Genomic DNA, 14,449 nt, shown 5'->3' with positions numbered 1-14,449 from the left:
AAGTTTTTATGAGTTTCTACCCACTTTTCCAATTCTGTCAGGTTAATTATTGCAAAGATTAATATCTGATCCAAGATGGATTCATCTCTTGAACCGATATTTGAAAATGGGAAACTCATGCTCTTGGTTTAAGGCAGAAGTTATCCTCAATATAGGGGTTTTGCTATTTTCCCCTTACCCAAAGTGTTACTCTTCTATTAAAAAAAAAAAAAAAAGTTAATGAATTTATGGAGCCTAGTTTTCTGTTGTTTTGCAATTTGTGTTGCCAGTTCTACCTAGGAAAAGGGGCAGACAAAATGCGAGTAGATTGGAGTAATGGTGTCTCAGATTATATGCCCAGTTGTTCTCTGTCATTTTTTGCTGATGTAAAAATAGTCCATGATTTTATAACACAGACTGTGTCATCCATCACATGCATAAAAGAGCTGATGTGAAATTTCCCTTATTGCCTTAATTTTTTATATTTTCTAAACTTGCAAGTACTTGCATTTGCAAGTTATGCATTTTTATGCTGTTTTGCATGTAATAAATTGTTTCCTCCAGCTATACCCAAGGCTTTTAGAAGCTGATGCAATCAACAATATAGTACATGTAGTTGCCAAGTACACTGAATTTTTAAGCATCTCCTTTCTGCTTTATAGGTTTGTCTGAGGATGCAGCAGAGGAAGCAGAAAAGCCGTGAAATCGGAAGAAAACCCTCAGGAGGAATTTCTATCTGATGTCAAACGTCATTATAATGCAGCAGTACCAATCCATTTTACTCTGTACTGATTCCCGCTTCCAGAAGCAGAGGACTGTGCTAATTTGTACAAAAAAGCTCCATTCTAATCATTTTGGTAGGGTCTCCCTGCCAACTACTAGCATCCTTTCTGTGAGCAAAGTTTAAGCACTTACCCAAACATGGTAGGGGTGTTGTGTTATGTTTTGTGATATATCAGCCCTTTCTAAGGATTCAGTTGATTGATCAAAGACTGTTTACACATAGTTAAAAGCAACCTTTGTTTCAGGATATGTTTTATGGGTTTTTTAAAAGATATTCTGAACTGTACCTCCCTTTGAGATTATTTTAACATTTGTTATATCACAGTTTTGACAAAAGATAACTATCTTGTTTCCTCCTGTACTAACATTCACGATTCCAGACAGCTGAATTCATCACCAAAAGAAGAACTTGTAATCCATCAACTTTTTTTTCTCTCTCACATTGCTTATACAGACTCCTGCTCTCTAGAGATATAGAGTAAAATATGGTTACTGGACATAAAGGGCAAACCCTTTTGCCATTAACTATGTCATTATGAATGTGAATAAAGTTTACACTGTAAGTACCTTGAATATAGCAACACATGGATCTTTTTGTGATTACCTGTGATTTCTGGTTTTCCTGTCAATCAGTCTGTTCTAGTTATGGGTAAGATTTTCAAAAGTAACTAGTAATTTCTGAGTGCCTTAATTTTTATTAATCTAATTGGGTTGAGTTTTTAGAAAGTGCTCAACCAGAGGTTGAGTTTTTAGAAAGTGTTGAGTATTCACCTTCTGAAAGTCAGGTTTGTGCAAGGTCCCCGAAATGCAACACGCAACAACTGAGATGACCTTTGAGAGGACCTTGGCCTCGGTTTGGAAGCATCAGCCTCGTGTCTGGATTCCTGAGAGTGAGTTGAGATATCAATAAAAGATGCTTGGAACTGAAAACTGAGACCAGGGTTAAGGGTAAAAACAAGCATTTGAACAAGGCCTCTCCTGGCTCTGGCTGGTTTGTACCAAAACACAAGTTGGAGTCTTTTGGATGGCAGATACAAAAAGCACTGCTAGTCTCTTCTGGTGGATGCAATTGCATGAGTAATCTCCGCATCTCACGCTCATTGGCTGGTTTCCTCAACAGGTGTTCACCGACTCCCATTCTAGCTGTAGAAGAGGTCCCTCCAACTCACTTTTGTGCTGTTTCTGTAGGGGTTGTAAGAGTTGCTGTGGTCTGTGCTAGCTTGCTCTGTGGATAAAAAGACAAAATTTTTTCAGGATGTTTTAAGCCATCAATCTTCATCATCTTCATATCTACTTTCAACCTCTTTGCATCCATGCCCAAAACAAAACCAGCTTTGCAGTACTTGTGCATCTGCTGCTTAACCCTCTGGTCCTACTCTGTCTCAGTAAACATGATATAACCGTGTTTCATGGAGCCTTTTTCAACATCTTAATGATTAAATAGAGCTAAGTGGCCAGGGATCTGGGTAAGGCTTCTGATACCTCTAGGACTGAAGTGGGCAGCAACTCCCAATAAAAATTACTCTGTCCCCAAGGAGACCTCAGATATCTGCAAGTTGTGAGGCCAGAAATCTTGCTTCTTTCCCAGGAAGGAAAAATCCTACCCCCTGCTTGTTATGGAGTGATTCTGTTGGCTGACTTGTCTTCACTCTGATCCCTCCCCCGTGGTTTTCTGTCAGGAGGGTGGTATCCAACCTATTGTCAATGTACCCTGCTGCGCTGCAAAATTACACAATAAAATAATCTCCTGTAGTTTCTGTACACACCTCAATGACCAAAGAAAATCCATGAAGAACTAATCAATTACTGTAGCTATTAGGCTTAAACTTTAACTATAGATCTCAAATCTTCTTTTGTCCTCTTGTCAGTGGCTGTAAGTAATCTAGAAAAATCAACCCCAGTTATTACTGAAAGCCCAGACCTTAATGGTGTAGAATCCTGGACCAAAGAATCCTAAGCTATAGGCATATAATATAGCTGGAAAGCACACTACTATGAGAGTTCTGTGAAATATATTACTCTGTCATAATTACCATTATTGAATGTGATCCCAGTGCTGAGCTGCCTGGCTTCACTGGGAGTTTAGAGAAAACAACAAGTAGGCACTCAGGTCAATTATATCATCCACTCTTATTTAAGTTATTTTCTGTCATTTTAAGATGTGAGACTCAGAAACACTCTTATTTGCCTTTTCTGCTCCATGCTTTGTAAAATGAGGTCTCATGAGAATAGTTTTACAGAAAGGGGAAAATATACTGGTAATAAAGAGGGGAAAAAGAAAAGGTAGAACTGTCTGTAGTAGTAATGTATGACCTCTTTGTATATTGCACTAAATTGCAGTATTTGATAGTATCATCAGGATTTAAAAGTGGCATTGAGTAAAAATTACTTATTTTCCCCCAATGCCAAATAGTCCATCTAATTCAGAGGAAGGAAGTAATTGAAATGTAGTAATTTAAGCAGCAGGCTAAGAGGAAATATTGTAAAGTAATTCTTAGCAGTTCTCAAATGTAGTTTGAATTTTTAAGAAAGTTCTTTTTGGCTGGGGAAAAAAAAAAAAAAAAAAAGGCCAATTAAAGGAAGTTTTGAAGTTAGAGAGTTGGCCAGCTAAAAAATCTAAGGAAACATTGATAGTTCGGGAGAACCAAATGTTTGGTTCTCATCAGTGATGTTTCTGGGGCCAAGACAGACATTACTGGCCAATCAGACTATTCTGAACAGGGTTTTAGAGTAATGCCTGGTCAGCTGCTCTGGTCAGCCTAAATATGCAGCCTGTGTGCACATTTAGCTATTCAAAGAGAATTTTATATGTTTAGGTGGCTCACAGATAAAAATGAACTTTAAATAATCATTTTATTGAAATTAATTTTGTATACATATATCTAAAAGGAATTTTGTGACATTTTGAAAATCATACTGAGAGTCATGACAACTTTATTATATTTGTGCTGTAGCACTTTGAAATGCATTTTCTAAAATAAGTCTTAACGTAAAATACATAGTGCTTTTTTGTTGTTAAGCAGGTAAATACTTCTGGAGTTTATTTTCTTGGTAGAGTTTATTTTCTAAATGTTATTATCCAAGGTCTTTTGTTTTGGTTTGGTTTTGTGCTGTTGAAATTTAGAAAAACAGATTAAAACAATTACTATTCTGATGACCAAAATCTGGAGGTCTGGGCTCTGCTGATCTTTTGGGCTTTGAACATAATGCTGAGTTCAAACCAGGACTGTGGTTTCCATCCCCAGATTGATTCTTCTGTCCAACTATTGTTAAACTGTGACACAGAAAAACAACATTACTTTTCAGGGGCTGGGTTTTGCTTTATAATGTCTTGTCTTTTTCTCTTCTTCAGCATTTACTGTACAGTGAACATTAGAGATAAGTTTCAGTATTCTTGTATTGCTTATAAAGAGTAATTTACTGCCATAAACCAAAATTTGCTGAGCAGAGATTGTATTTCTATGTGAAGTCCTTCCAGCATAAAAAAACTACAGGTTATGCATCATATTGAATAAGTATCCTTCCTTCTTATCAGAATATCCTGTTTATAAATAATCTATTAAAAAAACTGATGCAAAGGTGCTGTAAAATATATGATCTACTCCTGAAACCAAGCTTCTGTATCTCTTCTTTATTTGACGTTAACCTTGAGTTTCCCATAGCCTTGTTTGTTGTCACCCCTTCTCATCATGCTGTTTTGTTAATTTGCTCCCTTGTAGCATAAGGTTCCTCCTAGTATTTATGTGGTATCTTCGTATCTGTTTGCAGGTGACTTAGTTCCTTTGCAGCTCAAAGGTAAAGTTGGCATAGCTTTCCTTTGGTCCATTGAGTCTTGATCCTCTTGAGAGGACAGAATGGCCTCTGGTCCTGTTGAATGAAGCAAGTGGGAGGCCGAGGCACTGGTTTCTATAGGGATGGGCTTGTAATTAGCAAAAGTGACCCAAAAGTGTTTTTAAATGCACTGTTTCTATGAGAACTTATTCTGATATTCCAGTGGGCCAAGTTCAACACAAGTTTGATATTTATATAAAGACTGAAAAACATTGCTTGGTTTAAAGTCTGAAACGTCTCTCTACTTGTCCATCTCCTGTCTTGTAAATTCTTACCATGGTCAGTAGTATCAGGAATTATGATTTCTGTCCTCTTTGCAAGATAGCTAGCTGTTTGTTGTATAGAAGCTGCTCATTTGGGGAAATATGCTTTAGCCAGAAGACCAGCAGATCACGGCAGAGACACCTAGCCCTTTTGTTAGCCTTAAATATATAGCAGGTATTTTTGGTTAATCATGGGATGGAAGCATAACCCAGCTAATTGATTTGACATGGTGTTCTCTGACAACGTGTCCTGATTGCTGTGTCTTTACATCTGCTATAGCAGGGAGTACAAACAAATGCAGCATGCAAGCACATTTAAGTAAGTATAATTGTAATTTTAAAATACTGTGGTATTTTCCAAGAGTTTCATATTGTTGAAGGCAGGAAAGGGTGTGAAATACCATTATATTTTCATATGCACTCATCATAGGTTGATGTTTCCTTTGCATGCACTGTCAGGTGCTTAGATTTACTATGTGTGTATGAGGCATCCGTGCTTGCAGATGAACCTGCTGTATTGAATATTTCAGTATCCATCCTCATTCTTTAATGAAAGGATTGAGCAATATCATGTTTTTATAGAAGGAAAAAAACCCACTAAAGTAACCAGGAGCCCTTGGAAAAGATCCACACCCTCAGGCTATAACATGTAAATTGATGTTAGCTCTAATGGGAGTATTTTCTATTTGATATAGCCTGAGCATATTGTATTATTCACTTGTTTGCTAGCACCACTTTAACACTACACTCTCGTCATAAAAAATACTTTCTTTGGAAGTTATTTTTGGCAAAACTAGTAAAAAATCCAGAGCAAAATGATAACAGTGTTTGATAAGGTATTTTGATTGATCTTTATAAGCAGAATAGACTTAGAGTGCTTCCTAAGTGGGAATGATCATTGCAGATCATTGCTCACCCTCTACCACAGCTCCAGCTGGGTGCTGACTGACAGCGTATTCAGCTGCAGAAACAAGATAAAAGCTGTTCCAATTATGTAAGCTGTTGCCTGATCAGAAATCTTTAAGGGAGGTCAGTCATCCTGAGTCATTACTGTAACTTGATTAGAGGCCCAAATCTACTTTCATTGAATTTAACTGAAGTATTTTACCATTGATTTTGACAGGAGAGCATCCATACTCTTCTACTGGAGGCTACATGTCATAATAAGATGACATATAAGCAACCTTTAACTCCTAGCTAGATGATGTAGTGAATGATGAAGGTCGCTCCAAAAGATACTATTCCCAAAATACAATATGCATGAGGGTTAACTAGTCAGTATTAATTAAATAGCTGCTGCATTCTACCCCAGAAGTGGCTGCTTCTCTGTAGAGAGTGATGCTGCATGTGAAATAGGCCCTTGCAAAATAAAACCCCCAGAGCATCTTATACATGTTACATCAGCCACTTGTGAGATGAAGTCACTCTCAGGATGATGTATAGCAGCTTTTCAACAACTAAAGCAGCACTATTAAATAGTTTAGGAAATCAAGCAATGAACAGCATGCTCCCCTTTTGCTCCCCAGACGAGAGAGTATGGGTGGGAAGTATTTCCAGGACACGTTCTATTAAGAAGAATGCATTTACTTAATTTGGCATTTGATCCACAGAAAGCTTGGCCCTCTATCTTTTAAAAAGTTACCATGGTTTCTCTAAATTGATGTTGTTGTTATTATTACTATTTCCTGAATTTCATGTACTCTTCAAAAAATTGGCACCTCCAGTCTCCTCTCATTTTACTGAGACATTTTATCATTGTTAATGAATGTAGCATAGGTGCTATTCTTAGATGACCTTAGGAAACAACAAAGGTTTTCATCCAAGGATGGCTTGGACCAGTTCTCCTTACTTTGCTAAATCTGATGAGACCATATCACAAAGTCTACAGTGCGTTTGGGAAATAAATTAGTTTTTATTGTATTGATTTTATTACTCTATTCATTTTAAAGGATAGGCCAGTTCCACAGCATCTTGGAAGTGTTAGAGAATATATGAAGAAGTTGTTCTATAACAGATGATATTCCAATTCATTATGAAGCAAGCATTCAATAATTAATGGTTACTTCAAGTGCCCACAATATATTATAATCATGGTTGGATTCAATTACAAGAGACATAAAGGGGATTATTGTACTTTTTCTTCTCCTGATGGTATAATGAAGTGGAGGCAGTTGGGATCCATAAATACTGGAGAACAGTCAAGTTGCTACATATATAACAAGAACTGCTTTTCCAGCTGTCTGGATGTGTAGTGTCTTCCTTCTGCTTGAGCAGTGACTGTAACTAGGAACTGATGAGAATACATCTTGGTTAACATGGTGCCATTGCTTCTGATCCAGTAGAAACAAAGTTTCTCTTGACAGCATATTTGAGTGTCATATTCCAGCATTAACTAGATATTTCATGGTAACACGTATCTTTCATCATGACACTGGACAGCTGCTTTGCAGACTTCAGGGTTCTCTTGAGGGTACTCTATTGCCCATTGCTCTGGGCACCAGTATTGCAGCTGTAAGGATTTTCCCCTTTTAGCAGTGACTGGAAGGCCTGGGAGGAGGAAGAGGAGACCCAAGGAGCTGGATTCCCAGCAGGATCGTGTCCTAAAGCTCCTATGTCAGCTGCCACTGTGTAATGTATTCTCCTGAGAAGAGGAATCCTGCCTTACCTGGGTAATACTGTGCCCCCAGGATTAGTACATTTGTGTTTGGTGGTGAGGCAGCAGGGCTAGATGCGGTGGTAACAACCAGCTTGACATCATTAAAAGAAGACTGAAAATGAGTGGTTTTGTGGCCAAACAACCAAAGAAGAATATGGACAATATGACTGGCCTTTCAGAAATGCTAATGACTTACCATTGTTGTCCCATGCTACTGCGAATCAAGAGATCAAGAGTCCCAGGAAAGCAAAGTCCGAGCAGAGGAAGATACTTCCCCACTTCAGGCAAGAAAGACTGGAGAAGGTAAAGGGTGGTCTTCTATATACCTTCTACAGCTGAGCTTGGCAAAGAAAAGGTGGAAGAGAGTTGTGAATGTGTAAGTGGTTATAGAGTGTGGATGGTACACACTTAGTGTATTAAGAATTTATTTAATTTTTCTATTTTTTGTCTTTTTTTTTTTCTTTTAACAAAGTCTTTCCACATTCAGCATTCATTAACTCATCTCATGGGAAGAGGAGTCCTTCCTTTGCTTTTAGTCCTTCTTGTCATCCACATTTTTGTACATAGCAGTCACTCTTGCAAACATGTCATTCATTTCTTTTCCTTTTTGCTTCTTTTCTTCCTACCAGATCTCATTGACCATAAATTGATGATTTTGCCCAGCAGCCACTTCGTAGATGTGTTTTAAAATCCTGAAAGAAGGAAAACTTTCAGCAAAACGAGTCTTTTGGTCAAACCATTGAAATACAATGTAGCTATTCTTCTCTTGGATGAATAACATTGCTTTCAGAATCAGGAAAATAATGAATGGAAAACCAAATGTGCTCTAAAGAAGTTGAAGCTTTTTTTAAAGGGCTACTGCCCAAGTATGTCATCCAATGGAGGAAAGTTGGTAGCTGCATTGTTTTTTGTACGACAGCTACCCAGACGGTGATGTGATACCTTTTATGGGGCTAACCAAAGTTAAAATTAGAACTGAGCAAATAAATCCCAATGAGTAACAGAGTTCGTACATTTAACCTTTCTTACTTCTCATTAAGATCAACTTTTTCAAACCTGGCCACTGATTTTTGGCTTCCAGTTTACAGCATGCTGAGAGAGGACCTAATTGCTAAGCCTGGTGAGCTTCCTACCTTCAACTTGAAAATTTTGATCACACAAAAACTAATAAGCACAAAAATAGAGTCACCAAATTTAAAGACAAATTTTCTTCCTTCTCTGTATCACTTTTAGCCTTGTTGATGGCTACCTCTCGTTCAAAACCAGTCATGCACTACTTCAAGTGAAATGAGCAGCATAGCAGAGCTAAGCAGATCAAACCATCTGTAAATGGTGAAGTTGTATAACTCTCACTGATTCAGCATCCAGTGGGTGTGGCAGAGCAGCTTCCAAAATGGTCCACTTACTCACCAGCATGGCCAGAGGACATTTTGTTCAGAAAAAAAACAGCCAGGGAGTATAAGCAAAAGGATCATCCTTCTCCTCCTTAATTTCTTGTGCCTACTTCATTGTTACTCAGGGCTAGACTGTTAGTCATTTGGCTTCTGTGGTGAGAAAATTGTGGGTTTGACTCTCAGCTAGGACAAACCAAAATGGGTAGTCGAGGCTCTGACAGCGTGTGGAGACAGCCCCAGAGCCATGCACTAGCCCTTTTCCCCCTCTCCCCCTCTCCCCACACATACACAGGCTCCTCTGTGCTCCTGGACAAGGCAGAAGCGAGGATGCTCAGTTTTACTTCCCAAGGGTAAATCTGCTCCAGCCAGCTCACAACTCCAGCAGAGGATGCGTCTGCAGTCAGGCTGTGCCAGCTTCCTTCACAACTTGCCACGGATTCCCCCAGCTCCATGCCTCTGCCTGACTCATGTCAGAGGTGTCATCTGGCTCCCCTTTTATTTATTTTCCACCCTTTGTAAACTATAGCACCAGGTGGTGCTTAGAAAATACTCATAAACACGTATAACAGTTTTTTGCCTCTCCCTACGGGCTCCTATGTCTCTCTTCATCTTCACTGCGTGCCCATGGGCATATTTTGGGTTAATATACCACACAGTCTCTGTTAGACTTGGCTCAGTCCCTGTCCTTTCCCTCATTAAGGCTTGAATTATCAATACTAACTGATAATTTGGATTGTGCTCTTTTTTTTAGATACCCCAATTAAAGTCAAGGGCTGTGGCTCAGTCTGGGAACCCAGAAAGTGAGTATCCAGATTTGGGGAATTTGGTTGCGGGTGAATAGAGCTATTGTTCGGCTCCTCCCATGCTTATACCTTTGCAATCTGGCTGGATTCTGCTAGCTCGGAAAAAATACTTAGTTTGCATTACACCTCTTCTAGGAGAAAATAAAGTATAGCTTTCAGTGCCATCTTTCCTTCCTTGTTTCTTCTAGTTTGCATCATGTAAATTCAAACTGTCTTAATCCTTTTCTGTGCTTGGGCCAGCAGCTGAAAGCCTGCAAAAGTACGTGCATTTTATCCTCTGTGCTCTCTGCAGAAACAAATTTGCAAACCACAAAGACTATTTTAAAATAAATGGCCATTTTTTGAAATCCTATCATTACAAAGCTGAGGCTTGATTGTTGTCCTCCGAGTGCTTCACAGCAGCAAAATTCCTGCATTTTGGGAATTGTGCTGTCTATTCATCCAGTTGGAATGGATCCAAAAGCAAAGCGTGGAACTGTGGTGAGCAGTGGCTAATGCTCACAATGTTGCTTTCTCTAATAGATGGTCTGTACTATCGTTTTATGGAATGCTCGGATGCCAGTTCATCATCATTTGGAGTGTGGGGATGATTTTTTATTTTTAAATGAAGATGCACAGAAATGATCTTTAAGTCATCCAGTTGCTTTCATTACTTTTGGCACAACAGAACTGAAAGCAGCTCCTCTGTGGGGCAGCAAAACCCTCAGTTCTGTGATATATTATTGGATACTTTTCTTTCTTAATATGAACGTGTATGAAAGTAAACATGCTTTAAAACCAGTCCATCTAAGAAAGTAATTGTGAAAGTTAAGAAATACCATCCTGGATGATCTCTTAGGGAAAGGTTGGGGTCTCCACCCTGCAGATGCTCCACACCACACGTGTCCCAAGCAAGCCGTCCGAGCAATGACAGTGGGCAGCCAAGTCACACAGTTTGTTTGGCAGAGTCTGTAAATACAGGGGCGGTCTCACACCTTTTCTCTGAAGGTCTCCAGTTGGACTTTTGGGTTTGTTTCTGTCTAGCTTCCATGAAACCACAGGCTCCCAAGGAGAGCCTGAGAGACCCTAGACGCTGACAGATGCTTAGCTGAGTTTGTGGATTAATTCATGTCTGGTGCCAGTTTGAATGCAAGAGATAACTAAACAGGTTACAACAGGTGGACTGTCCTTGGCTGCTCCTGGGACCACCGTCGCATTCCCCCAGGCCAGTGGTGTGGCTGTCTGTGTGCACAGCACTCAGTGCTGCCACTTTCAGAGGGCTACGGACCCAAATTCCTCCTCCTGGGGGCCCCAGGAGATGCAGCCCCTTGGGAGAAGAGACCTGTTCCTTGCGTAACCCAACACAGAGTGAACCTGAACACAGGGGTGCCCCACTGCTGCAGTCACCCCGCTTTTGAATGGTGCTCTGCCTTCCTCTAGGGACCTGTTGCAACAAGTGCTTACAGAAGAGCCTTCTGCCCATGATGTGATTATTCTTATTGATCTCATTGGGGCTACTCAGATGGGTGAATGTTTCCTGGGGAAGGGTCTGAATTATGTGTTCTGTGAGCACAGTGAGCAGTTTCTGAAGTACTTACAGCACTGTAATGTTCTTTTTGTTTAATAATAGATATTTATTATCTGACTTCCATACTGATACAAACTACACTACAGCCATACAGACTGATTTCAGTTTGATCAAAACATCAGAATATTAAAGCCAGTTTAATCAAAACCTAACAATATGAAAACCAGTTAGAATTTTAAGTGAATTGGTAAAGAGGTTAAGTTCTGTGTTGGTTTTCAAACTAGCTTAATTAAAACCCAAAGCCACAAACTCTGTTCTAAACTAGTTTATCACTAACTAGCCTCTCACAGGACATTGTTTTTGAGTGTCAGAATACCTGCCAAGCCACTACCCTGAAACTTCAGAGTCTATGTTTAAAGATACCTAAAATAAATAGTGTACACCACATGTAAATACATATTTAAAATTCTGTGAAGCCTTAAAACTGTTGATTAATTGTTTTCTTTGGTCACGAGTAATTCAGCTGACTCTTGGGTTTAACCTGCTAATATATACAAGATATGTGACTGATACTTGCCCAAAGTAAATACTATTCCCTGTGTCTGTTCACCTCATGCTTCTAAATGATGTATTTAGAGGTATGCTACTGTCAGAGAACTTGGGGCTTTGGCAGAAACCCTCTGCAGAGCTGTGCGATGACACTGAAAGCCCACCTCTGGCACATTTGATGATGCTCTCATCTCCCCCTGAAAAGCCTTAGATAGCTGAGAGGCGGGTAGATGAATTACACTGCCTTCTGGAAGTACATTTTTTCTCTTGCTCAAGTGGCTGTGTGCTTTCTTTCTGGTGAATGTCTTAGATTAATCTGACCTGGCTGAATTGGTAGCAACATCAGATGGGTTTTAAACAAATTTCTACTACTTTGTTGTTGCTGACTTACTTGCTTATTTCTTCTTTTTTTTTCTGTACTCCTGTCTGCTTTTGGGTTTAAAACACATGCAGAATATCCAGGGTTTAACTAGTCAGATTGGTGGACAGTTCAGTATAACTATGAAAGTCGCCGAAGTTTCAACAGACCAGTGCAGGATTACCCTGATTTGCTCATATATATTATCTGAACATATCCTGGTGGTTGGAGCTGAAAAAGACTGCTTATGATTGTCAGTTCATTGCTCTTTATATGTGTGGTACTGTCAGTCAGTGGGACAGAGCAGGCGTTAATGCTAATCTAGTGTGCTTCACTTAAATCAGAAGCCAAGAAGAAATAATAGGGAGGATTTCTTACCCATACCAGGTGTAATGTTGCATAGCCAATTTTCTAAAACAAAAATCTGGAAAATAACAACAAACAGAAGTTCTTTGTAAAACTGTCTTTTGGTTTGCTTTCAGATAAAATAAGGTATGCTGTACTAATTGCAGGGACAGTAAAAGCAAATGTGCTGTACAGCCAAAGCCAGATGAGTGGAAAGAAAAAGCACATTTTGAGAACAAACCAAGCAAGCATTTCTCTCGCGTAGGAGTAAGACATGAGCACACATGGATTAGATTGCTCTAACCAGATCTGTGGTTCAGGTTAATTGGGGAAGCAGCTCCAGCTCATCCCTGCCCTGTGGCTGCCGGCTGCAGGGCTCTGCTCGCCCAACACCGCCACCTGCCAGCCACGGCCCCACACAGCAGCTTGTCTTTTTCGCCTGCCATTGTCGACAAGCTGTAACTTTTTATTATAGATGACTTAAAATTAATGGCCCTTAGTCTCCTCTCACTCACTGGAGTGTGAGTGAGGGGCACCCATGAGAAGGAGAGGAGGCTCCGACTTGACGCATTTCGTTCCTCAAACCCCACCTGTGAGTTTTTAAGCCTTTAGTTGTCATTCAAAAAAAAAAAAGTCCTGGGAGAAATTCTGCTGTAAAACAAGACCAGCAGCAGGAGGGACGAACTCCCGGGGTAGAGTCTTAGTAGGTGAAGTGATGGTCTTACAGGATGCGTGTCGTTGGAAACTTGTCTTTTAGCAAAAACGCAAGCCTTTGCCTTTTTGTGCTTGGTACGGGCAGCTGCTTTTTGAAGTGGATCTTGGCTGAAGGGAAAAATCTTCTGTCAAAATAAGCATGTCTTGCCTTTGGGGGGGGCAGGGGGTGGGGTCGAGAATTTCTGCGGGTGCAGAGCGGCTCTCTCTAGCGCGGAGAGGGTCCGTCCTCATCTCCAATCACCAGTCTTCCATTTTATGTTTCTTGAGTACTCCTTGTTTGTTGTATTTATTAGCTAGTATAGCAGCCAGGCAAAATGCAGGTTTTGGTTCATCTCACAAATCGAAAACAAAGAAGTACCTCATGTATGTCACTCCTCATGTGATTTCATTAGCTCTTATCCTTTATCAGACACAGCAGATGTTCAGGGCTAAACCTCACACAAAAACACATAACTCACACAAAATAATTTTTATTATCTCTGGAAGACAAACTATTTACAGCAGCAAAGTAAAAAAGGAATAGGAGCATATGCCACTTCATTCTGTTTGCTTGGCCTATGGCCTCTAGAATAGCTTCTGCTGGGAATCCCATAGTTAAGACAGCATCGGCATTTCTGTTAAATTTTGTTGTTGTTGTTGTTTTAGCATATTTGATATAGACTACTACAGCAGTCTTGTCTCTATAGTGGAACGATATTTTCTTGTACTGCATACAAGTATTTTTTGGTTTGAGGTACACTCATATCCATTTTAGTTTATGCTCTGTTCATTTGTTTTGCATTTATATGCATGCAGATGATGAGGACCCTTTTGAAGACTTCTGCAATGAGAAACTCCCTTATGTAAGGCTAACTTTGAGTTCTTAGCGAATATAATTTAAACAATAGAAGTATGCAAGTTTGCCTGTGCCAAGACATCCTATGTTAACAAACTTTTAAAATGTTACTCATTATCTTTATCTTGCCACAAATAAATTAAATGCTTTGCATGTTCTAGGGGTTTATGGAAAACTGTCAAAATGATGAGTTGTTTGATAAAATTTATAAACATTTATTCAAGTAAGTCTCACTGTAATTTTTAGATACTTTCTTGTACTTTCCTTTTATTTTAAGGACTTTGACCACATGCTATTTTTAATCCTGTTACAGTTTTAAAACCTCTTAGTGTGGTCTTCAGACCTCATTTACATCCATTTAGTTTTCTGAATATTTTGCAGTAGGGGAGCTTTCTCAGGAGCACCTCTTTGATACACTCAGGCCAGTCTCGA

The 14,449-nt window shown here is 39.5% G+C and overlaps 1 protein-coding gene across 4 annotated transcripts in view; it reads left to right on the top strand.

Annotated features, from left to right (window-relative positions):
• Positions 1–1,335, top strand: part of BBS9 (Bardet-Biedl syndrome 9) — a 313,837-nt gene extending 312,502 nt beyond the window's left edge. For all 4 annotated transcript variants that reach the window (XM_074900814.1, XM_074900816.1, XM_074900813.1 and 1 more), the window contains one exon: positions 642–1,335. In XM_074900814.1, coding sequence (XP_074756915.1) covers positions 642–651 — 10 coding nt within the window. In that variant the 3' untranslated portion in view covers positions 652–1,335. The remainder of the gene's footprint in view (positions 1–641) is intronic.
• The last annotated feature ends 13,114 nt before the right edge of the window (positions 1,336–14,449 follow it).

The sequence above is a fragment of the Athene noctua genome, chromosome 2, assembly GCF_965140245.1.
Source record: "Athene noctua chromosome 2, bAthNoc1.hap1.1, whole genome shotgun sequence".
In the NCBI taxonomy this organism is placed as follows: domain Eukaryota; kingdom Metazoa; phylum Chordata; class Aves; order Strigiformes; family Strigidae; genus Athene; species Athene noctua.
Note: the sequence above shows the minus strand (reverse complement) of the source record. Positions and strands in the feature narration are given on the sequence as shown.